The 25,631-nt window shown below is 40.8% G+C and overlaps 1 protein-coding gene and 1 pseudogene across 1 annotated transcript; both read left to right on the top strand.

Annotated features, from left to right (window-relative positions):
• Positions 1 to 9,320: 9,320 nt before the first annotated feature.
• Positions 9,321 to 13,982, top strand: LOC112912217 (interferon-gamma-inducible GTPase 10-like). Its single transcript, XM_025988964.2, has 2 exons — positions 9,321 to 9,527; positions 12,174 to 13,982. Exon 2 carries the CDS (start codon positions 12,194 to 12,196, stop codon positions 13,451 to 13,453), a length of 1,260 nt encoding a protein of 419 aa, XP_025844749.2. The 5' UTR covers positions 9,321 to 9,527; positions 12,174 to 12,193; the 3' UTR covers positions 13,454 to 13,982.
• Positions 13,983 to 23,571: 9,589 nt separating this feature from the next.
• On the top strand, positions 23,572 to 25,180 carry LOC112912210 (interferon-gamma-inducible GTPase 10-like; annotated as a pseudogene).
• The last annotated feature ends 451 nt before the right edge of the window (positions 25,181 to 25,631 follow it).

Genomic DNA, 25,631 nt, shown 5'->3' with positions numbered 1-25,631 from the left:
TATGGCTTTAGAGTTAAGAACCATTTAATTATTTTTAACAGTGAAAAGTGCATTTTCCCCATTTTCCATATCTTTCACCACTAACTGCATACCTAAGAAATCTTTGTCCCTCATGCATTTCAATATTTAAGTTATACAAGCTTTCCAAATAATATCCTACTGATTTTTAAAGTCAGCACTTATATTTGCACAACATGACTACCTTTGTCACTGCTTTGACTACTATTATAAGAATTCAAGTTCTCCCATGAACTTTTTCTTGTAAGCTGAGCTCTGAAGTAAGATTGCAAACATTTTATAAGGCAAGATTGGGGAAGAGAATTGGTTGATATTATCTAGTGGACTCTCCTCCTGTGGGCTACACACATAGTGATGGCTTGTGGGCTTTCATAATCCACAAGTTATGAGAATTTGCTGTGATAATTTTCCTTAAGACATCTACTATTTCTATGTGCACAAATATAAATCTAAAAACACTTTATAATTCAAGACTGCTTCCTTGATGAAGAGTTTCCCTGTATACTCCATGAGGCTTACTTGTTCATGAGAGTTTCCCTTCCAGGGTTATCTTTGGGGTCTCCTGATACTCCTGGAGATGAATTCTCACACCCAACTGCTCAGGTTTCTGCCTCAGTAGGACCAAAGTCCAGCTTCTTGCTCTCCTCCTCCACCCACCCCTTACCACTTCCTCTCCTCATCTGGGTCCTACTGCCTGTATTACTGCCCTCCAGACTTCTCTTAGTACTTTCATCCAACGTAAGTCCTGAACTCACACTCATCCTGAGAAAACTATCAAATTTCCCAACTGAGTTTGTGGGCAACTCAGCCCCAGGGCAATGTGAACATTTTCTTATTGAAAACCGAGCCCCAGTGTTTGATCCTGTGAAGCAGAGAAGCCATGCTACCCATTTTACAGGACTCCAAAGAGGGCTTCATGGTATGATCCAGGCAAAGCTCTGGGAAGGCCTCCCAAAACCTCTTGGTGAAGCATTTATGGTCTATTATGATCTCTGAGAAAAATCTTCCTCTGTTTCTTCTTACTCCTCCCAACTCTTACCACAGTGTATGAAGATTCTGATCTGTGAGTATGTCTGGGCTAGATCATCTGCTTGCCTTTTCTTGATGAATCTTCCCCAAACTCTATTAGGTAAATATTATTACTGGTTACAAATGAGGAAAGAGTGTCTCACAGACAAGAAACAAGCCTTGAATTACAAAGCAAAGTTGGGAGATCCAAGATTTAAACCCAATATGATTCTCTGTGTCTAGACAGGAGGGGAGGACGATCCTAGTTAATGCTGAATCTTCACCTCCAGGGGATGAGGGATTGCTGGATGCTCAGATGTTTCTCCTGAGACCATGGGTCCACTTACTGCTATTGACTACCATTTACCTTTCCCTGGATGCACCCTTTCTAATTTAGGGAGAGAATGGAAATCATAGTCCTCCCATCCTCACTTAACATCACAGAAATCTCATGGATTTCCAAGTGTGAGGGGAAATCCCACAATGTGTCCCCACGTCTCAGAAAATGTTGCAGGGATCTTGACCCCCATTGAGAAATAGAGATGCCTAATGAAATAATGAAATGATCAGAGATGCTGGGGGTTCAGAGGTAAGGAAGCTGATGGAATATTATGTGACCACTATCCCATCTTCATGATTAGAATACCCTGAGGGATGTGCCCACAAAGTCTTCAGGGCTCTACACCAGGGGCTCCTGTGACAAACTCAAGGTACAATAGGTCAGTGAGGATGGTGCTTTTTCCTGCAGAGAGTGGATGTGCCCTGAGCTCAGAGAGGGGTGAATAACATGATGGTTGGGCAAAGCATGCATGGATAAAGCTGACTAGAATCCAGAAAGATGGAGCCTTGGCCTGGGTCAGGATGGAGTAACTAACATCCTGGACTGAAATACTTAAGAGTCTCCCTCCTTTGCCCTTGTAATCAAAACTTCATTTGAGACTTCTCTTGACCATTCCCAATAATAGCCCGAGTTCTTCTTTGGGGGGGAGGAGGACATGAAGGGTCCTGGAGGTCTCAATTACCATCATGACTCTAGGGGATCTGCATAAATTCCAGGATCACTGACTTGGTTGAGAGAGGGCTTTCTTCTCCCCTTGAGCATGCTATAATCTGCTTGTCTATAAGTTTGCCCTAGTATAGGATAGAAAAGGCTGGAAGTCCTTATCAGCAGTCCTGTAGGGCCCAAGCCAGCCAGAACATAGGAACTGGGCTACATTCCATGAATCTTTCTCCTGGTTTATCTAAATCCCATTATAACCTTAACATGTACCAATATCATCTTGACTTCTAGACTATAATATCAACTGAAAAACCCTATCTCTTCAAAGGTTAAAATCTGAGAAAGTGTTGTGTCATCCCATGTTAGATGCTTGGTATCACAAATGTACACATGCAGGTCTTGGCATTTACAGTAAGTAATTCCCTAGGCTCTGCCTGGTGCCCTTAGTGCCCAGCAGCTTTGGGACACATTTCTATTAGATGAATGAAGCACAGTGTACCACTGCAAGTCTTACCCTTACTGGCTGATGGATAAATTAACTTTGTTTACTAAAGCTGTCATCTGAAATGTTGAAGCCAGCTCTGCCACAGCCTTTTGCAAAACAAGTTGACCCTTGAGCAGAGTACAACCTTTTTTGTCCAGGGTGGCTGTGGGTGGTGAACACAAACCTACACTCTTCCAGGACATTTCTAAGGCCATATCTCAACTAACTGTGGACTTTGCACATGTCTGCTCACCTGAGTACCTGTGCTATGCCCTATTGATGGGAGCGACTGAAGTCACACAGCACCAGCCACAAATTCCTGTTTCTAATTACTTGCTCTGCTCCTAATGATAGACAACCCTGCACATGAGATTTTTTAAGACAGTATTATTCCCACATGTCACTGTCAGGCCAAGGTGGGACATGATTAACTCCATGAGAGATTTCAGGTCTTCCAGGAGTGGTCCATGTGCAAGTGTTGGTGTGTATAAGCCTGCAGGACATTGATCCAGAAGCTGAGGAGAGGCCATCAGAGATCAACTTAGAATTAAAGTGGCTCACCCAAGCTCCCAACTTGCTGATCTTACTCATGTTTACCTCTGGTGTCCCCTCTCTAAACAAGGTTTGAGGATCCCTGAGTAAAGAAACACAGGCCTTTATGGAGGGAACCCAGGGAGCAGATTTAACTAGAGGACAGTTTCGCTTGCAAAGACAATCAGACCATTGAAAGATTTGTGAGAAAATCTTTCAATGTCTTCTCAATGAGACCAGCATTTAGAGATGCACTTCACATAATAACTAAGTACACACTCAATTCACATGTAAAGAAACACATTCATATATCTGAAAAGTATTTTACTAACAATTTATCTACCATTTTAATCTACTATATTCTATTTACTGGGTAATTTTTCTAAATTCTTATTTTAATGCACCAAAAAGATTTCATAACATAAGAAGTAGAATAAAAACACTCATTAGTTAGTGGATTTCCTATGCAGTATCCTATGTAGTTCGTGCCATGCCCAATTATCTTGAGTCATGAAGTGGGGATCAGCTTTGGACCAGACTAGAAATCCAACACATCAAGGACATTTGTGAGATTGACACAGTGTGAGCCAAGTCCCACATTTTTTCCCATTTGATTATCATAAAGAAAGGATGGGGACATAGCAACATATTGGTTTATTCTGGGAAAATATTATAAGCATCCACATCATTAATGGGCATAAAGCAGAAAGAATCTTGTCTGAGAAGAGAGTATTCAAGAGTCTACCTCACTGACATCATCTGTAAAGGATGGAGTTGGTATCCAGCAATAGGGACAGTTTCTCCAATACAGATATATGTGTGTGTTGTTATACATTGTCCTAAAACCCTACACCTAGTTCCTAATCCACAAGAGATCCAAATGCTGCTCCAGATAGACTCTCCCAATTCTAGGTTACCCCAGAAATTGCCATTGACTTATGTCTTGCTTAGACTCTAAGGGACTATAAATGGAAATCGTGCTGTCCTTTTCCAAACTGGGTCTCTACTAGAAGACTCTCATGGGCATGAACATGGAGATGAGTTACCCTTTCCTGAGGAAAAAGAGTCCAGCCCTTGGGCAGAGACAGTTCCCTCTGGGACTATCCAAAACTGGCTTCAGCCAAGGATACTCCAAAAGGAAGGAAGCAAGTTGTGTTGGGTTGTGATTGTCCTAGGAAGAGCCTGAAGAGAAGGCAGGGAGTCGTGCTGAGAAGGAAAGGAAGGTCTTTCAGAGTTTTCTTCTCAAGTGCCTTTCCTGCTTAGAGCTGTGTAATTTCTGGATAAAGGTGGCAAGAGGGCTACAGCCCCAGCAGGGTAGTTGGAGAGGGCCACTTTCAGTTCCTATTTCTGTAAATGACTCCAGTTCTTCAAAATGGGGTTGAACCAGCTTCACTTTCTTCATTCTGGAAGATAGGGCTCCTACAGCATTTGCCTGAGGCTTATGCAAGATTATTTGAGCATTTTCAGTAGAGAGGCCCAGAAAGAAGGTGGGGTGTTCTCAGACCAGCCCTACTGACCTACCTGCGATGCTTCCTCTGTTGTCAGTGCCCACACCAGTGAGAAGTCTGCTTACAATACTTGTGAGTCTGGCCTCTCAGGTGGGTGCAGACCCTGTCTACAAAGTTGCTACTTTAGGTTGCCCAGTGTGCCCACCTCAGGGGCTAACTTCCTTCCATCCATGGGGATCAGAGTGCAGATGCTACTTCCATGCTGGAATTCTCTTCCTGACCCCAGCTGTGACTTTACCTGGTGTCAATATACCTGTCCCAACCAGGTGAGAGTGCAAGTCCCAGCATGCTCACTATTCTCTGGATGACTTTGGGTATCTGCTTAACCTCTCAGTGATTTCTATGTCCACATTCTCATGAGAGCAGAAGGAGAAGCAACTCAGGCTGATTGTGGTTAGGAGTGAGGCCCCATGGAGGGTGCTGTGTGATTACAACAGGGTGATAAGGAAGGTCTGTTATATAGTGATTCAAAGGGGCACATGAACCCCAATGTTTATAGCAACAATGTCCAAAATAGCCAAAATATGGAAAGAGCCCAGATGTTCATTGATAGATGAATGGATAAGGAAGGTGTGGTGTGTGTATGTGTACAGGGCATGTTCCTATGCACAATGAAATGTTATTCAGCTGTCAAAAAGGATAAAATCTTGCCATTTGCAATGATGTAGTTGGAACTAGAGGGTATTATGCTAACTGACTTATTTCAAGTCAGCCAGAGAAAGACAAATATATGATTTCATTCATAAGTGGAAATTAAGGAACAAAACAGAGGATCATAACGGAAGGGAGGGAAAACTAAAATAAGACAAAATCAAAGAGAGAGGCAAATCATAAGAGGCTCTTAATATAGGAAACAAACTGAGGGTTCCTGGAGGGGATATGGGTCGGGGGATGGGGTAAATGAGTGATGGGAATTAAAAGGGCACATGATATAAAGAGCACTGGGTGCTATATGCAACTGACAAATCACTAAGTTCTACCTCTGAAACTAATAATACACTATATGTTAATAAAATTGATTTTAAATAAAAAATAAAGGAAGATCTGATTTACAAAGTTTTCCCCAATATTACAAATGTCCATAACAAGTTATGAAATCATTCTTTGGCTTAGAGATTGTGAATTTGGCATTGTCATCCTTGATTCTTCCCCTGGGGCAGAAAATGACAGCTGAAAGGTTGAGGAGAGGGAAGGCAAACATCATTTTAGTGAGCCTGTTACAGGTACATGCCCTACAATGAAGGCTGCACATGGTCTTCCTGGGTAGGATGAGGAGAAAGAGGTGGAGCTGCCCTTCTGTTACTGACACCACAGAGGAGGTGGAAGCCTAGAACGCCTGGACTATGCCTGCCCCGAGGTCCCAGAAGGGACATCAGCATGAACCTTCCATAGATCCCCTTCCTGGGGTGGGAAGGGGATCTCACACTACACCAGGCCATCAGCTGGATTGCAAATGTCCTATCCTACTGAGTGAATACTTTCCTACCTTTGTGGGTCTCCTATCCAAGTTCATCCATATAGTGGGGACAGTGAGAGGAAGAAAGAAATTGATTTTTTTTTTCCTGTCCCTGATGTAGATGTCTCGCTCAGTTGGAAGAGGGACTGAGCCAGGGCAGGGGAGATTTCCATTGTACAAAACTCTGGAGGTATACATAAACCACATCTTCTTTATTCATTCATCTTTCGATGGACACCGAGGCTCCTACAATGGAATATTACTCAGCCATTAGAAATGACAAATACCCACCATTTGCTTCGACGTGGATGGAACTGGAGGGTATTATGCTGAGTGAAATAAGTCAGTAGGAGAAGGACAAACATTATATGTTCTCATTCATTTGGGGAATATAAATAATAGTGAAAAGGAATAGAGGGGAAGGGAGAAGAAATTGGTAGGAAATATCAGAAAGGGAGACAGAACATGGAAGACTCCTAACTCTGGGAAACGAACTAGGGATGGTAGAAGGGGAGGAGGGCGGGGGGTGGGGGTGACTGGGTGGCGGGCACTAAGGGGGGCACTTGACAGGATGAGCACTGGGTGTTATGCTATATGTTGGCAAATTGAACTCCAATAAAAAATAAATTTAAAACTAAAAAAAAAAAAAACTCTGCAGGTTGTATGTTACACTGACTGGACCTCTATTCATCTGAGGGGGACCAGGATGGAAAGTATTTCCAAGATTATTCATTCCTGAGAAGAGTTGATTTTCCTTTTCTGAACAGAGAAAATGTCCTCATAAATCGTACCTCCTGATCTTTTAACATTGACTTAGGAGCAGCAAGTCTGACTCTGGACCCTGAGGTGGGCATACTGGGCATCAGGCTTCCACCCACTGGGTGCTGAGGACACTGCAGACCAGAGCCAACCAGAGCACCAGCCCCAGGGTGATTCTCACACACCGCTGGGGAGCATCCCAGTACCGGGGGACACCAAGTGGGAGCTTTCTGTCACCCACTACAAAGGCCTCATCACTGCCAGGGTACCTGAATCTCAGAGGTATTTCCTACCTTATTACTGAGAGCTGTAATTGTGTGTTCGTGTGCTCCTCTGCATCCACAGCTAGGTGTCAAGTTCATGTGTGAGCTTGCATCTTTGCCTTGTTTCTACCTGGAATTTCAGGTTCTTGTCCTCTGCTTCCTTCCTGAATGATTTCTCAGTTTTTCTCCCATCACAGCAGTGATTGTCTCTGTATGTCAGACAGACAATATTTCTCTGATGTCCCCAAGATACAGCAGGAGAGAGAGATTCAGGACTGAGTACACACAAAAGAATACATACAGCAACAATTTGAAAAGATCTGACATATTCCTCTATTTTAAAGCTTTTACATTCTTGTAATGATCACTTACACACTGAAAAATCACCAGAAAAAATAGGACAACTCTAACAACTCATATGTACTTCTATGTTCTTATTCACTCCAGTTCTGTCCACAGCCTTTGGGTAAAGATTTCATAAAGAATGTGTTTATAATTTCTTTCTTTTATTTTTTGTGTTACCACTTATGTATGCTTACATAGCACATATATTTAGTTTTCTTGAACCTTTATTTAAGAAGTATTATTTTGGTTCTTAATATTTAATCTCAACGTTATACTAAAAGATTAATTCCTTGCCAGATACCTGTGGTTCTTACCTTTCAACATTGTATACCTCAACTTATTTATCCATTCTCTGTCAATGCCTATCTTCTCTTTGATCAGTCATGAAGACTGCTGCTAGGAGCACTTGTCCATATGTCTCCTGTGCATTTTTGCAGAGTGACTCTTTGGTATAGTGTTAGGAGTACAAATGCGAGTCTTGAGGTGCATGAATGTGCCATTTTATAAGGTTCAGACATATTGTTTCTTCAAAGTGATTGTACTGTTACATTCCTAGCAGCCATGTTTCAGAGATTCTAACAATCTACATTCTCATCAATACCTGAATTTGTCCAACTTTTAATTTTTCTGATTGAATTACTGTACATTGTCATCTTGCAGTGTGCGGATGTGCATTTACCTCTTCCTAATCTGTGGTGCTTTATCTATATTTTTTTGTCCTAACATGTTTCTATTTCTCAGAAGGTTATTGTCATGTCTTTTGCCCACTTTGATGCAGGATTGTTTCATTTTTCTTAGTGATTTCTGAAATTTTTAAGTATGTTCCTTCCACTGATCCTTAGTTGACTACCTTTGTGCAAATATCTTTTCCAGATTTGTGGAGATTTTTAACTTTCTTTTTGCATTTCCTTTCATAAAGACAAACTCTTCACTTTTATGTAGTCAAAGATATCACATTGGTCAATCTGTGTTATACATCTGTCATCTTGGTATCTATATGAGTATCATCTCATTTAAGAAATCTTTCTCTAAGAACAGCTATATTTTCATCTACAGTTTCCATTTGAGATTTAGGTCTTAAATCTATCTGGAGTTGATTATCATAAGTGGTGTATGCAGAGATTCAGTAACCTCTGTCCATATGAAGAACCAGAACTGGTTTGTCAGCTCCATTTATTATAGTGCTAGTCCCTGACATCCAATGCCACAGAACTCCACACATGCCTGAATCCAATACAGGGCTCTGTGTCCCTGTCTGTGGGTCAGATGGTCTATCCTCGTGCCAACATCGAACTGTCTTAGGTACTATAGCATTGAAATAAAGCTTATCTAATACAGCCAATCTTCTGTTCCTCTTCTAAAGAAATTTTGGTATTTTCCTCTTGATCTTCCACATAAATCTTAAATTCTGGTCTCCTTCATCCTCCTCTGGGTATCCCTCCAAGCTGCTTGTCAAATTTCCTCAGAGTGCCTCCTGGTAGATTAAGATATTCATGAGATGTGACCCCCATGACCTGCCAGGGTCATCCCTAAGTAGGACAATATGGCAGTGAGCAACAGGGCTCCTAAAAATGAAAGAAACAGAAAGAGAAATGTAATACTCCCTCTTCTTTCTGACACTTCTTTCACTGGAAGCTTTGAAAATTTGCTCACAGTCTTCCTCCCTATCCCCATGGCTCCCATGGGAATCTTGGCTGGATGACCACACAGGGATCATCAGAGACCTGCTTTTCATGGCCTCTGGTGTCTCTCTGCCCTCCCCCCACTCCCTAAGCCACAAAAGTCACAAACACTTTATGCTTCTTTTCCTGGAACTGCTTGTTTTGTGGAGAAACAACGGTTTCACTTTCATGTCCTATAAATATGGTCCCACAACTATCAGCCAAGTCTTCCTGAGGGAGGGGCTCAATTCAGAGGCTGTCATCCTTCCTTTTGTCTTTCACATTTTACTTAGTACAGAGGCTCTTCGGCCCCATGCTTAGGGCAGTGACCTCGAAAGTACCCAAAGCCTGCAGTTTCCAGGAAGTATTAGCCTCTGGATTGCTCCTGTGCCAGGGGCTCTGGGGAGTACTTGAAAACACTCAGCATTGTCTGCTGTGTTAGTGGAAACATTCCTGAACTCTATCATCAGAAACCTCTTTTCTCTCCAAAGCTGGTGAGTGAGCAAAATGTGTACTTGCAGTGATGGGATATTGGATTTGTGCTTGGAGGGTTGAGGTATAGAGATGGGTTGAGGGGTAAGTTTCATTTTTCAGGGGTAATATTTCATCTAGCTTCTTATGCCATCCTCTTTGGAGAAGAGAGAACCATGGTCTGAGGATGCCTCTTCTTTTTTTGTAAGAAAATTTGTAATAAGCAGAATTTTTACTGGGTGTCTCCATTGGAAACTATGTCATCTTTAAATGCAATCTCACCCTTCATACCACAGAGCTATTTCAAAACTCACTGAGTCTTAATAATTGGTAGCAATGCAAAATAATTCTTTTGTTGGGAATTTCTTCCCATGTATTCAGGTTATAACACAATACCATAGACTGGGTGGCTTATGAGCAGAAATATACTTTTCATATGAAACTTCTGGAAGATAGGAAGACTTAGATTAAGGCACCTTTGTTTCAGTGTTTGGTGAGAGCTCACTTCTGAGGTGGACATCTCCCTGACACTTCACATGGCAGAATGTGCAAGCTAGTCTTTGCAGTCTCTTAATCTGTGGTGTATGTGGGACTAATCCATTCAGGATCCCTCTGCCCTCATGACTAAGTCACCATCCAAAAATCCACCGACTAATATCAGAACTTTGAGCTCGTGTGTCATCTATGAATTTCGTGGAGGACACATTCAGTCCATAGCAGTTATATAGCTAATATCTGTCTATGCACATTCAACTGACTTCCCACCCTCACTTTAGAATACAGAACACTTGCATCATTTTAATATTAATTTCAATGTTCTTGAACTATAAATGTCTCTTTGGGAATACCCATATAACCAGTAATGTCATCTGCCTTGTTCCTTCATTAGTAATCAGATAAATAAAATATTTAACACATATTTATTTTATATTTATTTGAGACTCATGATACTTCCTCTTTGAAAATTGTCTTTGCAGGACATGTAGAAGGACACGAGCACTGAGCATTGTTCTACTCTTAACAGCCCACTGGTTGTCCCTGAGACAATCTTACATGTGTAAATATTTTTAAAATCAAAGTTTCCTGACTCATAATGGAGAAGAGGCCCCATCAGTAATGTAGTGATGATTTCCTTGAATTCCATGATTTAATAAGATGTCTATATTTTAAGACTGTGCAGAACTGGGTACCTGAGTGGATCAGTCAATTAAGGGTCTGCCTTCTGCTCAGGTCATGATCCCAAACTTCTGGGATCAAGCTCTGCATCACATCATACCCCTGCTCAGCAGGAGGCCTGTTCCTCTCTCTCTCTTTCTGCCTCTCCCTCTGCTTGTGCTCTCTCTGTCAAATAAATAAATAAATAAATAAATAAATAAATAAATAAATAAATAAATGTTTTTTTAAAAAGGACTGTGCAGAATTGAATAGGGAATTAGAGCTCTTATTTACTTTCTATGCCACTTCCTGTCACATGTTCTAAATCCCACTCAAATTCTTCCATTATGTGAGGTAAATGGATATTAAGGTGCCGTGGGACAATTATTACCACAAGGACTATGTGCTTGGCTATCTCCTTTATGGAAGTACACATCCTGGCAGGCTTTTCTCTGCCCCCTGTCTTTCCCAGAAGACAAGTCCTGCCCCTATTTGCTGCAGGGTATGTGAACTGAAGTGTTTCTACTATTCTGTGCTCTCTAATGTGCTGACCTGATGGACTCTACCTACAGAATGGAAAGGGGTATGGCTCAGTATTGTGGTTTCAGGAAAATGCAGACTATCTACATTCTTTTTTCATTGCCATGTAAAAAATTAACACAGAATCCATGGATTAAGACAACAACATAGATTTATTGTCTTATAGTTCCAGAGGGAAGTTGTCAAAAATAAATCTTAAAGGAGCTAAATTCAAGCTGATAATGAGTGATGGGTATTAAGGATGGCACTTGCTGTGATGATCACTGGGTATTGTATGCAAGTGATAATTGACTAAATTCTACTCCTGAAACTAATATTATACTATATGTTAACTAACTAGAATTTAAATAAAAACTTGAAAGTAAAATAAGATAAAATAATAAAATAAAATAATCAAAAAGAGCAGTCAGGAAGGCTGATTCCTTCTGAAGGTTCCAGGAGACAATCTATTTCTTTGCTTCTCCAGCTTTTGGAACCTGCCTAAATTCTTTATCTAGTGGCCCCTCTTACATCTTTCTGGATTTTCACTCCAGTCTCTGCCTCCATCGTCCTATTTCCTTTTCTTCATTTGGCCTTGCCTCCTTCTTATATGGTTCTCTGTGATTATATTGAGATGTTTGGATAATTCAAGAAAATCTTTTCATCTGAAGATCCTGAATTTTATCATACCAGCAAAATGCCTTTTGCTATGCAAGGCAACATAATCACAGGCTCCAAGGTGTTAATACCTTTGAGTACTGTTATTCTGTATTCCACAAGTCCTGACTCTTGTATCATAGGAATCATCAGAGTACACAAGTAGTTTCTTCTGTAGCATGAAAACAAAATTCATCAGGAAAAATAAATCAGAGAAACACAAGTAAGTGTGAGAGAACAGGAATGGCCTGTTGAGACCAGTGTGTTTCCTCAGCTGACACTATGTGTCTGTTCTGCTGCTCCTTTTGTCTTCCTAATTCACTTTCCTTTTTCTACAGACATTCCACTGTTAACTACTATGGATCAATTCATATGTGACTTCCTGGTAGGAAAGAATTTTCAGCAATTGGCTATCAACTTTATCCCTCACTATACCACATTAGTCAGTAAGGTAGGAGGGATCATCTCTCCAGAAAACCTTGATAGAATTCAAGCAGCCCTCAAGGAGGCCAAGCTAAAAGATGTGGCTGACATAATTGAGGAATCACTTGTGGCAGCAGAGAATGCTCCTCTGGATGTGGCTGTGATTGGGGAATCTGGCACTGGGAAGTCCAGTTTCATCAATGCCCTGCGAGGACTTAGTTATGAAGAGGAGGGTTCTGCAAGTGTTGGAGCCGTGGAGACTACCATGAAGAAAACGCCCTATCAACAACCAAAATATCCCAAGGTGACCTTCTGGGACCTGCCTGGAACTGGAACCCCCAATTTCCATCCACATGAATATCTAGAAATGGTGGAATTTGCTACGTATGACTTCTTCATCATTATTTCTTCCTCCCGGTTTAGTCTCAATGATGCTTTGCTGGCCCAAAATATCAAGGACATAGGCAAGAAGTTCTACTTTGTTAGAACCAAGGTGGACAATGATTTATATAATGAAGAGAAAAGCAAACCCATGTCTTTCAAAAGGGAGAGAGTGCTTCAGCAGATACGAGACAACTGCTTGGCTAATCTTAGCAATGTTGGAGTGCCTGAGCCATGCATCTTCTTGGTCTCCAACTTTGACCTGGATGACTTTGATTTCCCAAGACTGGAGGAAACCCTGTTGAAGGAGCTCCCTGTTCATAAGCGCCACACCTTTGTGCTTCTGTTGCCCAATTTATCTGACACTTCCATTGAAATGAAGAGAGCTTTCTTCAAGGAAAAGATCTGGCTGGATGCCGTGAAATCATCAGCTTTGAGCTTTGTCCCCTTCATGGCCTGCTTTAGTGGCTTTGACTTTCCCCAGCAGGAAAAGTGCTTGAACCTTTACCAGAGCCATTTTGGTTTGGATGAGAAGTTGGTCAAAGGGATTGCAGAGAAGCTGGACATGTCTGTGGAGGAGATCAAGAGTTTCACCAAGTCCTTGGATTTCTGGTTACTTGTGAAGGATGACAGCATAGTAGCCAAGGCCATGAAGTGTGTTGAATGCTATTGCTCAGTAAATGGAGGCCTGTCATCCACTGTCTTCCAGTTTTTTAAAATCTACTTTCTACATTTGAAATTCATCAATACAGTGGCTGATGATGCTAAAATTCTCTTGCATAAGACTTTAGAGATCTTAAGTAGCAGAAAATGACAGAGAGATGGGTCAGAATGCCTAACTGAATAACAAATGGGCCTCAGGTCTTGTGTTCTATAGGTGGCGATGGAGTCCTCTTCCATCCACCACCAAGGCCAGATCTTCACTAAGGCAGAGAGCATGTCTCTCCATTGGACAAAAGCATTGCTCCATATTGATACTCCACTGCTATGCAAAGGGGATTTGAACATGGCTTCTTTCTGCACCGCTTGGGCTATTTTGCTGAAATTATAACAGAAAAGCACCCCATAGTTTTCATTAATCTCTGTGTGTTATGAGGTAGTTTACATTTGCTTCATTTACTCAGACAATAAATGTATGGTACAATCAAGATAACTGTTGTCCTGGGATACCTGTATGGCTCAGCAGTTTAGCCCCTGCCTTTGGTCCAGGGCATGATCCTGGAGTCCTGGGATCGAGTCCTGCATCAGGCTCCCTGCATGGAGCCTGCTTCTCACTCTGCCTGTGTCTCTGCCTCTCTCTGTGGTCTCTCATGAATAAATAAAAATAAAATTGAAAAAAATAACTGTTGCCTTTTGATTTCTTTATGAATGATTTTCCACGAGCCTCAAATCAATACCCTTCTCACCAAACCAATGGAAATGCATGAGCCAGGGAAATGTCTAAGCAAATACTGCAGTGTGCAGTAACACACTGTAGCAGGGAGGAGGAGGTTGAAAGAGGATTATGGAAATGTTCTAGAATGTCATATTTTCAGATACTACAGGAGAACTCAGGGAAGGGAAGAAAGAGTTCATATTTCTAAGATTTTGCAAACAGGATGAGAGATCTGTGAACAGGACAATGAGAGACAGGAGATATGAGAGAGTGAAAGTGAATTAGGAAAGAGACTGGGAAGTAAAGATGAACTCAATTAGGCAATTTAGGGGAATAATGTGTTTTGCTTTTGCTCAAATTTCCATATCAAACTTGTGAAATGGGACCAGCAAAAATCAACATCTACCTTAAGGCTCAAGTACTGTTATTCCTGCTGTTACTGTAATTGAGATCTCACTTCTTCCCCATCACTGGTATAGGGTAGGTGCTTTATGGTGTAACAGATGTACATGGAGGAGGCTATCCCTCAGACCCCTTATTACTCTGAAGGCTTACCCTAGAGAATGAAGGGCACAGAGGTACCGAGGAAACCAGTTCTGGCCCATAATTTCCTGACTACTCCTTGCTCGACAACTGTGCAGTAGAGGTCTGTGGGAGGGCAGAAGGGAGTCAGTAATGGATAAAGTGAAGGATTGTTTGTGCTCCCTCAAGCATAACAGATATGTGAAATATTCAAAGCAAAGGAGCTATTAATCTTGTATGGTCATGTTGCATTTAAAAATGTGCCTTAGATTTTGATGCATTCCTAGTGCAAAATTCACATTAGCAGGAGCCAGGTTGCCTAGCATTTTGCCACCAGACCCCATCTATCCTTATAATGAGCATGAACAGTGAACAAATACTTCTTTTTCATATCATCAGCCAGATGTGGCCAGCACTGGTCTTAGACAACCTTGCCCTCCTCCAGAAGTCATGAACTTCTCAAGATTCCCTGGGCCTTTTCTTTCCAATACAGTGGCCTTAAAGTAAGACAGAAAAAGACAATTCCAAAGGGTCTTTATGGGTCATTTTATGAAGACACTTGTGATTAGAGCAGAGTTATTAAATACTTAGAGCTGTGGGGTTTATTTAAAAGTTCTCCATTTTTTTTTAGATGAAACAGGAAAATGAATCTTTTACAATGGGGAGGAAAAACCCAGAAGAAGGTAGAAGTAGGGGAAAACATTTTAGTGCTTTGCTGTTATCAAACTCACCCCAAGGTTAACAAGAGCATTCATGTGCCTTGCTGGCATTCATGAAAGGCCTAAAAGATTCTCCTGGCAGTGCAAAGTGTGAAAGAGGGACCTGTTAAGAAGAGAGAGATGTTAGGGTCTAGGAGGAGAAGATAGAGCTGTGAGGCGTCTGCAATCCAGGATGTGTGAGCCTAGCCAATCAATGATTGTGAGCAATTTTGGGTGTTTCTCATTTCACCTTGCAAGACTCAGTCATTGTCTGTGGGCTTCTGATGCTCCTCCAGGCGGTGCCATGATGATTGGTCATCATTTTATGCATCTAGGGAGAGTCCTATTATTCAACGACACTCAATACCATTTCTCTGTGCCTTAACTTTTGTGAGTTTTTTTTGAACTTTTGTGTTCTCATTGTGACCATCCCTTGAAAACAAAACTCCTTTTCCTGACCTAAATTTGGAAGTCATGACTCAGATCACTAGAGTTTAGGTCCTAATGAAAATGGAAATTCCTTTCTCTTGATCTCGTTGCTCTTGTCTGAATGCATCCTGCAGGTTTTGTTTTTTTTTTTGTTTGTTTGTTTTTTTTTTTTTTTACCAGCTGGGCCAGTGGTAGTACAGCCCCTGTCCTAAGTTCTCTACAGTTCAGGGCCTGTGAGATGACATATTGATACTTGAAGTAGAACATTTTTGGAGCAAGTGATATGAAAAGTCCAGTCCCCAGGCCAGCTGAGCCTTTCTCTCCTACTGTAGCAGCCCTATGTGAACATAGCAAGGGACAAATGAAATCAGTTTCCGGGGAGTCATCAACAAGAAAGGGGGTAGTAGACTTTAGTAAACCTTGTTGGGATACCTTTTCTCCTGCATAATTGTAAACATAGAGAACTTTTACTGAAATCTAATTGTGGGCAGGCTAATGCTATCATATTTGACTATCAGAACAAGCTGAGTTATGGGTACTTTTATAATCCACTTTTTTCAAATACAGCTGAGATTGTTGAGTCATTTGCTCAATGTCACAAGTTTTAATAATGGGGAAAGTGGGATTAGACAACAGATTCTTTTTTTTTCTTTTGTATATTTTTTTTATGGGAGTTCAATTTGCCAACATATAGCATAACACCCAGTGCTCATTCTTTCAAGGGGATACCAAGGAGTAGCGAGGAAATTATGGACCAGAACTGGTTTCCTCTATACCTCTGTGCCCTGCCCCTTAGTGCCCATCACCCAGTCACCTCAAACCCCACCCACCTCCCTTTCCACCACCCCTTTTTCATTTCCCAGTTAGGTGTCTCTCACGTTCTGTCACCTTCACTGATACTTCCCACTCATTTTCTCTCCTTTCCCCTTAATTCCCTTTCACTATTTTTTATATTCCCTGAATAAATGTATGTTCTATTCCGATTGACTTACTTCACTCAGCATTATACCCTCCAGTTCCATCCACGTTGAAGCAAATGGTGGGTATTTGTCGTTTCTAATGGCTGAGGAATATTCCATTGTATACATAAACCACATCTTCTTTATCCATTCATCTTTCAATGGACACCGAGGCTCCTTCCACAGTTTGGGTATTGTGGACATTGCTGCCAGAAACATCGGGGTGCAGGTGTCCTGGCGTTTCACTGCATCTGTATCTTTGGGGTAAATCCCCAACAGTGCAATTGCTGGGTCATAGGGCAGGTCTATTTTTAACTCTTTGAAAAACCTCCACACAGTTTTCCAGAGTGGCTGCACCAGTTCACATTCCCACCAACAGTGTAAGAGGGTTCCCTTTTCTCTGCATCCTCTCCAACATTTGTGGCTTCCTAATTGTTAATTTTCCCCATTATTACTGGTGTGAGGTGGTATCTCATTGTGGTTTTGATTTGTATTTCCCTGATAGCAAGTGATGCAGAACAATTTCTCATGTGCATGTTGGCCATGTCTATGTCTTCCACTGTGAGATTTCTCTTCATGTCTTTTGCCCATTTCATGATTGGATTGTTTGTTTCTTTGCTTTTGAGTTTAAGAAGTTCTTTATAGATCTTGGAAACTAGCCCTTTATCTGCTACGTCATTTGCAAATATCTTCTCCCATTCTGTAGGTTGTCTTTTAGTTTTGTTGACTGTATCCTTTGCTGTGCAAAAGCTTCTTATCTTGATGAAGTCCCAATAGTTCATTTTTGCTTTTGTTTCTTTTGCCTTTGTGGATGTATCTTGCAAGAAGTTACTGTGGCCAAGTTCAAAAAGGGTGTTGCTTGTGTTCTCCTCTAGGATTTTGATGGAATCTTGTCTCACATTTAGATGTCTCATCCATTTTGAGTTTATCTTTGTGTATGGTGAAAGAGAGTGGTCCGGTTTCATTCTTCTGCATGTGGATGTCCAATTTTCCCAGCACCATTTATTGAAGAGACTGTCCTTTTTCCAATGGATACTCTTTCCTCCTTTATCGAATATTAGTTACCCATAAAGTTGAGGGTCCACTTCTGGGTTCTCTATTCTGTTCCATTGATCTATGTGTCTGTTTTTGTGCCAGTTCCACACTGTCTTGATGACCACAGCTTTGTAGTACAACCTGAAATCTGGCATTGTGAGGCCCCAGATATGGTTTTCTTTTTTAAAAATTCCCTGGCTATTCAGGATATTTTCTGATACCACACAAATCTTAAAATAATTTGTTCCAACTCTCTGAAGAAAGTCCATGGTATTTTGATAGGGATTGCATTAAACGTGTAAATTGCCCTGGGTAACATTGACAGTTTCACAATATTAATTTGGCCAATCCATGACCATGGAATATTTTTCCATCTCTTTGTGTCTTCCTTAATTTCTTTCAGAAGTATTCTATATTTTTAGGGTATAGATCCTTTATCTCTTTGGTTAGGTTCATTCCTAGGTATCTTATGCTTTTGGGTGCAATTGTAAATGGGATTGACTCCTTATTTTCTCTTTCTTCAGTCTCATTGTTAGTGTATAGAAATGCCATTGATTTCTGGGCATTGATTTTGTATCCTGCCATGCTGCCAAATTGCTGTATGAGTTCTAGCAATCTTAGAGTGGAGGCTTTTGGGTTTTCTATGTAGTATCATGTCATCGGCGAAGAGGGAGAGTTTGACTTCTTCTTTGCCAATTTGAATGTCTTTAATGTCTTTTTGTTGTCTGATTGCTGAGGCTAGGACTTCCAGTACTATGATGAATAGCAGTGGTGAGAGTGGACATCCCTGTCTTGTTCCTGATCTTAGGGGAAAGGCTCCCAGTGCTTCCCCATTGAGAATGATATTTGCTGTGGGCTTTGCGTAGATGGCTTTTAATATGTCAAGGAATGTTCCCTCTATCCCTACGCTCTGAAGAGTTTTGATCAGGAATGGATGCTGTATTTTGTCAAATGCTTTCTCTGCATCTAATGAGAGGATCATATGGTTCTTGGTTTTTCTCTTGCTGATATGATGAATCACATTGATTGTTTTACGAGTGTTGAACCAGCCTTGTGTCCCAGGGATAAGTCCTACTTGGTCTTGGTGAATAATTTTCTTAATGTACTATTGGATCCTATTGGCTAGTATCTTGTTGAGAATTTTTGCATCCATGTTCATCACGGATATTAGTCTGTAATTCTCCTTTTTGGTGGGGTCTTTGTCTGCTTTTGGAATTAAGGTGATGCTGGCCTCATGGAATGAGTTTGGAAGTACTCCATCTCTTTCTATCTTTCCAAACAGCTTTAGTAGGATAGGTATGGTTTCTTCTTTAAATGTTTGATAGAATTCCCCAGGGAAGCCATATGGCCCTAGACTTTTGTGTTTGGGAGGTTTTTGATGACTGCTTCAATTTCCTCCCTGGTATTGGCCCGTTCATGTTTTCTGTTTCTTCCAGTTCCAGTTTTGGTAGTTTTTGGCTTTCCAGAAATGCGTCCATTTCTTCTACATTGCCTAGTTTATTGGTGTATAGCTGTTCATAATATGTTTTTATTTATTTTTATTTTTTCCATTTTTTAAAATAATAAATTTATTTTTTCATTGGTGTTCAATATGCCAACATACAGAATAACACCCAGTGCTCATCCCTTCAAGTGCCCCCCTCAGTGCCCATCACCCATTCACCGCCACCCCCTGCCCACCTCCCCTTCCACCACCCCTAGTTCATTTCCCAGAGTTAGGAGTCTTCATGTTCTGTGTCCCTTTCTGATATTTCCTACCCATTTCTTCTCCCTTCCTATTTCCTTTCACTATTATTTATATTCCCCAAATGAATGAGACCATATAATGTTTGTCCTTCTCCCATTGATTTATTTCACTCAGCATAATACCCTCCAGTTCCATCCATGTTGAAGCATAGGTGGGTTTGTCATTTCTAATGGCTGAGTAATATTCCATTGTATACATAGACCACATCGTCTTTATCCATTCATCTTTCGATGGACACCGAGGCTCCTTCCGCAGTTGCACATTCGGTGCATACATATTCATGATTGTTAGGTCTTCTTTTTGGATAGATCCTTTAAGTATGATATACTGTCCCTCTTCATCTCTTACAACTGTCTTTGGGATAAACTCTAATTTATCTCATATGAGGATTGCTATCCCTCCTTTCTTTTGAGCACCATTTGAATGGTAAATGGTTCTCCAACCTTTTTTTTTCAGGCTGTAGGTGTCCTTAGGTCTAAAAGGAGTCTCTTGTAGACAGCAAATAGATGGGTCATACTGTTTTATCCAGTCTGAAACCCTGCACCTTTTGATGGGGTCCTTAAGCCCATTCACATTCAGAGTTACTATTGAAAGATATGAATTTAGTGTCATCATAATACCTATTCAGTCCCTGTTTTTGTGGATTATTTCTTTGGGCTTCCTCTTTCTGTTACAGAGTTCCCCTTAATATTTCTTGCAGAGCTGGTTTGGTGGTCACATAGTCTTTCAGTTTCTGCCTATCTTGGAAGCTCTTTATCTCTCCTTCTATTCTGAATGAGAGCCTTGCTGAATATAGTATTCTTGGCTGCAGATTCTTCTCATTTAGGGCCCTGAATATAATCTTCCAGCCCTTTCTGTCTGCCAGGTGTCTGTGGAGAGGTCTGCTGTTAATCTAATTCTTCTCTCCATGTAATTTAGGGATCTCTTGTTTCTGCTGTTTTAAGGATTTTCTCTTTGTCTTTGGAATTTGCAAGTTTTACTATGAAATGTCAGGGTGTTGAATGGTCTTTATTGATTTTAGGGGGGGGATCTCTCTATCTCCTGGATCTGAATGCCTGTTTCCCTCCCCAGGTTAGGGAAGTTGTCAGCTATGATTTGTTCAAATTCACTTTCCCGTCCTCTGTCCCTTTCGGCACCCTCTGGAACCCCAATTAAACTAGATTTTTCCTTCTGATGCTGTCATTTATTTCCCTTAACCTTTCCTCATGATACTTTCATTGTTTTTCTCTTTTTTCCTCAGCTTCCTTCCTTGCCATCAACTTGTTTCTGTGTTGCTCACTTGTTCTTCTACCTCATTAACCCTTGTCATTAGGATCTCCAGTTTGGATCGCATCTCAGTTAATTGATTTTTAATTTCAGCCTGATTAGATCTAAATTCTGCAGTCATGAATTCTACTGAATTCCTCATGCATTTTTCCAGAGCCACCAGTAGCTTTATAGTTGTCCTTCTGGTTTGGCTTTCTGACATCAAATTGTAATCCAAATTATGTAACTCTGTGGGACAGAGTACTATTTCTGATTCTTTCTTTTGTGGTGAATTCTTCTTTCTAGTCATTTTGCTTAATGAAGAGTGGCTAAAAACAAGTTATACTGGAAAAAGGAAGAGAAAAAAGAAAGAAAGGGAAAAACAAACAAACAAGCAAACAAAAAACAAGGAGGGTTATTCTCCGGTTCTGTATACTGTAAATCCCTCGAGTTCCCCTGGAGCTTTCTAGCACTACTGGGTCAAGAATTTGCTCTTCCCCTGTCTTCCAGCTGGTCTTCTGGGGGAGGGGCCTGCTGTGCTGTGTGTGTGCACCTGGGGGAGCTGCCCCACCTGCTGCCAGGTGCACAGCTCATTGGGAGCTGTTTATCCCAAGGGGCCTCTATTTCCTAGCACCCCCGACCCTCTGAGGCACAGGGTGACACCAGGAGGAACAGCAATCGTGGCAGCGGGTTCAGAGACTAACTAATAACAAAAAAGCTGGGCAGCCCCAGGGGCTCAGCGATTTAGTGCCACATTCAGCCCAGGACGTGATCCTGGAGGCCCAGGATCCAGTCCCATCTCGAGCTCCCTGCATAGGGCTTGCTTCTCCCTCTGCCTGTGTCTCTCTGCCTCTCTCTCTCTCTGTCTCTCTCTCTCTCTCTGGCTCTCTGTGTGTCTCTCATGAATAAATAAATAAAATCTTTAAAAAATTGATTCTCTAAAAATAAATAAATAAATAAATAAATAAATAAATAAATAAATAAATAAGAAAAGCTTCTCAGATCTTGTGTTCTATGAGTAGAACTGTGGTCATCTACCTACCACCAAGGCCATATCTTCCCTAAAGTGGAGAGAATGTCTTCATTGGAGAAAACCCATTGCTCCATACAGAGAATCCATTGCTATGCAAAGGGGATTTCACCATAGGCTCTTCGTGGATTCCCTTAGCTATTTGCACCCACATTTTTCCTTAATCTCTGTTATGAGGTAGTTTACATTTGTTTGATTTACTCAGATAATAAACGCTGTACTCAGGGACATTTCCATAACTCACTCTTGAACCAAATATCAATTTAGTGATTTTTTTGACAGTGTGAAAAACAGCTCTAAAAAATCCTTCCTCCTTGTGAAAAGGAATGACAGTAATTTGGAATATTTTAGTTAGCAGAGAGAATAACTCAGTGTTATGGTTACTTCATACAAAACCCTGGTCTTATAACTGAAATACTAGTAGAAAATACATATAGTAGGTCCTGAAAAATGAATTTTTAAAAAATGCATACATAGTGCATTTTTGGTGTTCCTGACATTCTGTTATGAATCCACAAATTCTTTTTCTTGGAAGTTTTATTTAAATGAGTTAGTGAAGATACAGTGTAAATATTAGTTTCAGATGTACAATATGGTGATTCAGCATGTCCATACAACATCCCATAAACATCACAATAAGTGCACTCCTTTATTGCCATCTCCAACTTAACTCATCCCCCTAGCCACCTCCTTTCTGGTGACCATCATTTCTCTATAGTTACCTGTCTGTTTCTTGGTTTGCCTCTTTCTCTTTTTCCCCCTGCTAATTTGTTTTATTTCTTAAATTTCACATATGAATGAAATTACATGATATTTGTCTTTCTCTACCTGGCTTATTTCACTTAACATAACTCTAGCTCCATCCATGTCATTTCAAATGGCAAGGCTTCATTCTGGATTTTTTTTTTTTACTATTTTTAAAATTGGAGTTCTATTTGCCAACATATAGTATAACACTCAGTGCTCATCCTGTCAAGTGCCCCCCTCCTTGCCTGTCACCCAGTCACCCCATGCCCCTTCCACCTCCCCTTCCACCACCCCTTTGTCACTTCCCAGAGTTAGGAGTCTCTCATGTTCTGTCACCCTCTCTGATTTTTCCCACTCATTTTCTCTCCTTTCCCCTATGATCCCTTTCACTATTTTTTTATATTCACTATAGAAGTGAAACCATATGATGATTGTCCTTCTCTGATTGACTTACTTCACTCAGCATAATACCCTCCAGTTCTACCCACATTGAAGCAAATAGTGGGTATTGGTTGTTTCTACCTTTCTACCTTGCTAGAAGCAAAAACCCTCTGTCTGTAGTGTTTGGGCTGTTCTCTCTTTAAATCTCAGGTGGAATTTTTAGGTGTTCAGGATGATTTGAAAGTTATGTAGGTAAGTTGGTGGGGCCAGGTGAGTTGAGGACGCCTACTCCTCCACAATTTTGCCCCCCTTCCTATTACAAATATTTTTAATTCACTGTTTCCTCACTCATAGTTGATAAGAGGCCCCATAAATAACATCTAATGGCATCCTTGAATTGCCATGATATAATCGGGTACCTATGTTTCACAAAGTGCAGAATTGAATCAGGAGAATTAGTGCTCTTATTTACCTTCTCAGTCCTTCCTGTCACATGTTCCAAATCCCACCCAAATTCTCCCATTAGCTGAGGTAAATCAATATTAAGCTGCCATAGGGAAATTATTACCACAAGGACTATGTGCTGAGCTATCCCCTTGTGGAACATACATCCTGGTGGGCTTTTCTCTGCCTCTAGGCTCCTCCAAAGGAAAATCCATGCCCCTATTTGCTGTTGGGGATTGGAAGTGAGCTATGTCTACAATTCTTCTGTGCTCCCTAATGTGCTGGCCTGATTTTTCTTATAGAATGATTTTTCCTATAGAATGGAAAGGTATTGGGCTCCTGTATTGAGGCTTCAGGAAAATTAAGACTGCATTAGTTTCCCATTTTTGTGCAACAAATTAATACACACTTATTGGCTTAAGACTTAAGACAGCAACACAGGTTTATTAGCTTATAGTTCTAGAGGTGAGTTGTCTAAAATGAATCTTACAGGTGCTAAAATAAAGGTGTCCATATGGTTGGTTCCTTCAAAAAGTTCCAGGATACAATCCATTTCTATGTCTTCTCTTTGTATTAGAAGGTGCCTGAATTCCCTAGTTAGTGGCCTTTCTTACATGTTCTGTATTTCTGGATTTTCGTTCCAAACTCTGCTTCCAACATCTCATCTCCTTTTCTGTGATTAACCTTACCTCCTTCATATAAATTCTCTTGTGACTATCTCATCACATTACTCAGTAAGACAGGGGGATCCTCTCTTCAGAAAACCTTTCTAGAATTCAAGCAAGTCATCAAGAGGTTAATATAAAAGATGTGGCTGATATAACTCAGGAATTACTTGTGGAAGCAGAGAATACTCCTCTGTATATGTCTGTATTCGAGGAATCTGGAACTAGGATGTACAGTTTCATCAATGCCCTTTGAGGTCATATTCATGAAGAGAATTCTGCAACTGTTGGGATTTTTAAGACCACCATGAAGAAACCCCCCTATCAACATCCAAAGGATCCCAGTATGACCTTCTGGGACCTGCCTGGAACTGGAACCCCCAATTTCCTTCTGCATACATATCTCAAAATGGTGGGATTTGCTAACTATGATTTCTTCATCATTGTTTCTTCTTCATGGTATAACTTTAATGATGTTTTGCTGAACCAAAATGTTAGGGAACTAGGCAAGAAATTCCACTTTGATAGAACCAAGGTGGATAATGATTTATATAATGAAGGGAAAAACAAGGCCAGGTCCTTGAAAAGGGAGAGAATGCTTCAGCAGATATGAGACAGCTGCCTGACTACTCTCAGCAACATCAGAGTGCATGAGCCAGGCAACTTCTTGGTCTCCAAGTTTGACCTGGATGACTTTGATTTCCCAATACTGGAGGAGACTCTGCTGAAGGACCTCCCTGTTCATAAGTGCTACACCTTTGTGATTCTGTTGCCCAATTTGTGTGAGGCTTCCATTGAGATGGAGAGAACTTTATTCAAGGAAAATATTTGGCTGGATTCCCTGAAATCTCTGGCTTTCACTTCCATCCCCTTTATGGCCTGCTTCAGTGACTTTGATTAGTCCCAACAAGAGAAGTGTTTGAATGTTTATGAGAACTATTTTGGTTTGGATGAGAAATAAGTCAAAGGGATTGTCAGAAAGCTGGTAATGTCTGTGGAGGAGATTAAGAGTTTTATCAAGTCCTTAAATTTCTGGTTACTTCTGAAGAATAACTGCATAGCTGCCAAAGCCATGAAGTGTACTGAAGGCCATTGCTTTATGAATGGAAGCCTGTCATCCAATCTTTTCCAGCTTTTGAAAATCTATATTCTACATTTGAAATTCATGGACAAAGTGATTGATGATGCTAGAATTTTCTTGCATAAGACTTCAGAGAACATAAGTCTCAGAAGATGCCAGACACATAGTTCAGAGACTAACTAATAACAAAAAAGCTGGGCAGCCCCAGGGGCTCAGCGATTTAGTGCCACATTCAGCCCAGGACGTGATCCTGGAGGCCCAGGATCCAGTCCCATCTCGAGCTCCCTGCATAGGGCTTGCTTCTCCCTCTGCCTGTGTCTCTCTGCCTCTCTCTCTCTCTGTCTCTCTCTCTCTCTCTGGCTCTCTGTGTGTCTCTCATGAATAAATAAATAAAATCTTTAAAAAATTGATTCTCTAAAAATAAATAAATAAATAAATAAATAAATAAATAAATAAATAAATAAATAAATAAGAAAAGCTTCTCAGATCTTGTGTTCTATGAGTAGAACTGTGGTCATCTACCTACCACCAAGGCCATATCTTCCCTAAAGTGGAGAGAATGTCTTCATTGGAGAAAACCCATTGCTCCATACAGAGAATCCATTGCTATGCAAAGGGGATTTCACCATAGGCT

The sequence above is a fragment of the Vulpes vulpes genome, chromosome 12, assembly GCF_048418805.1.
Source record: "Vulpes vulpes isolate BD-2025 chromosome 12, VulVul3, whole genome shotgun sequence".
Classification (NCBI taxonomy): Eukaryota; Metazoa; Chordata; class Mammalia; order Carnivora; family Canidae; genus Vulpes; species Vulpes vulpes.
This window is presented reverse-complemented; position numbering and strand designations above follow the sequence as displayed.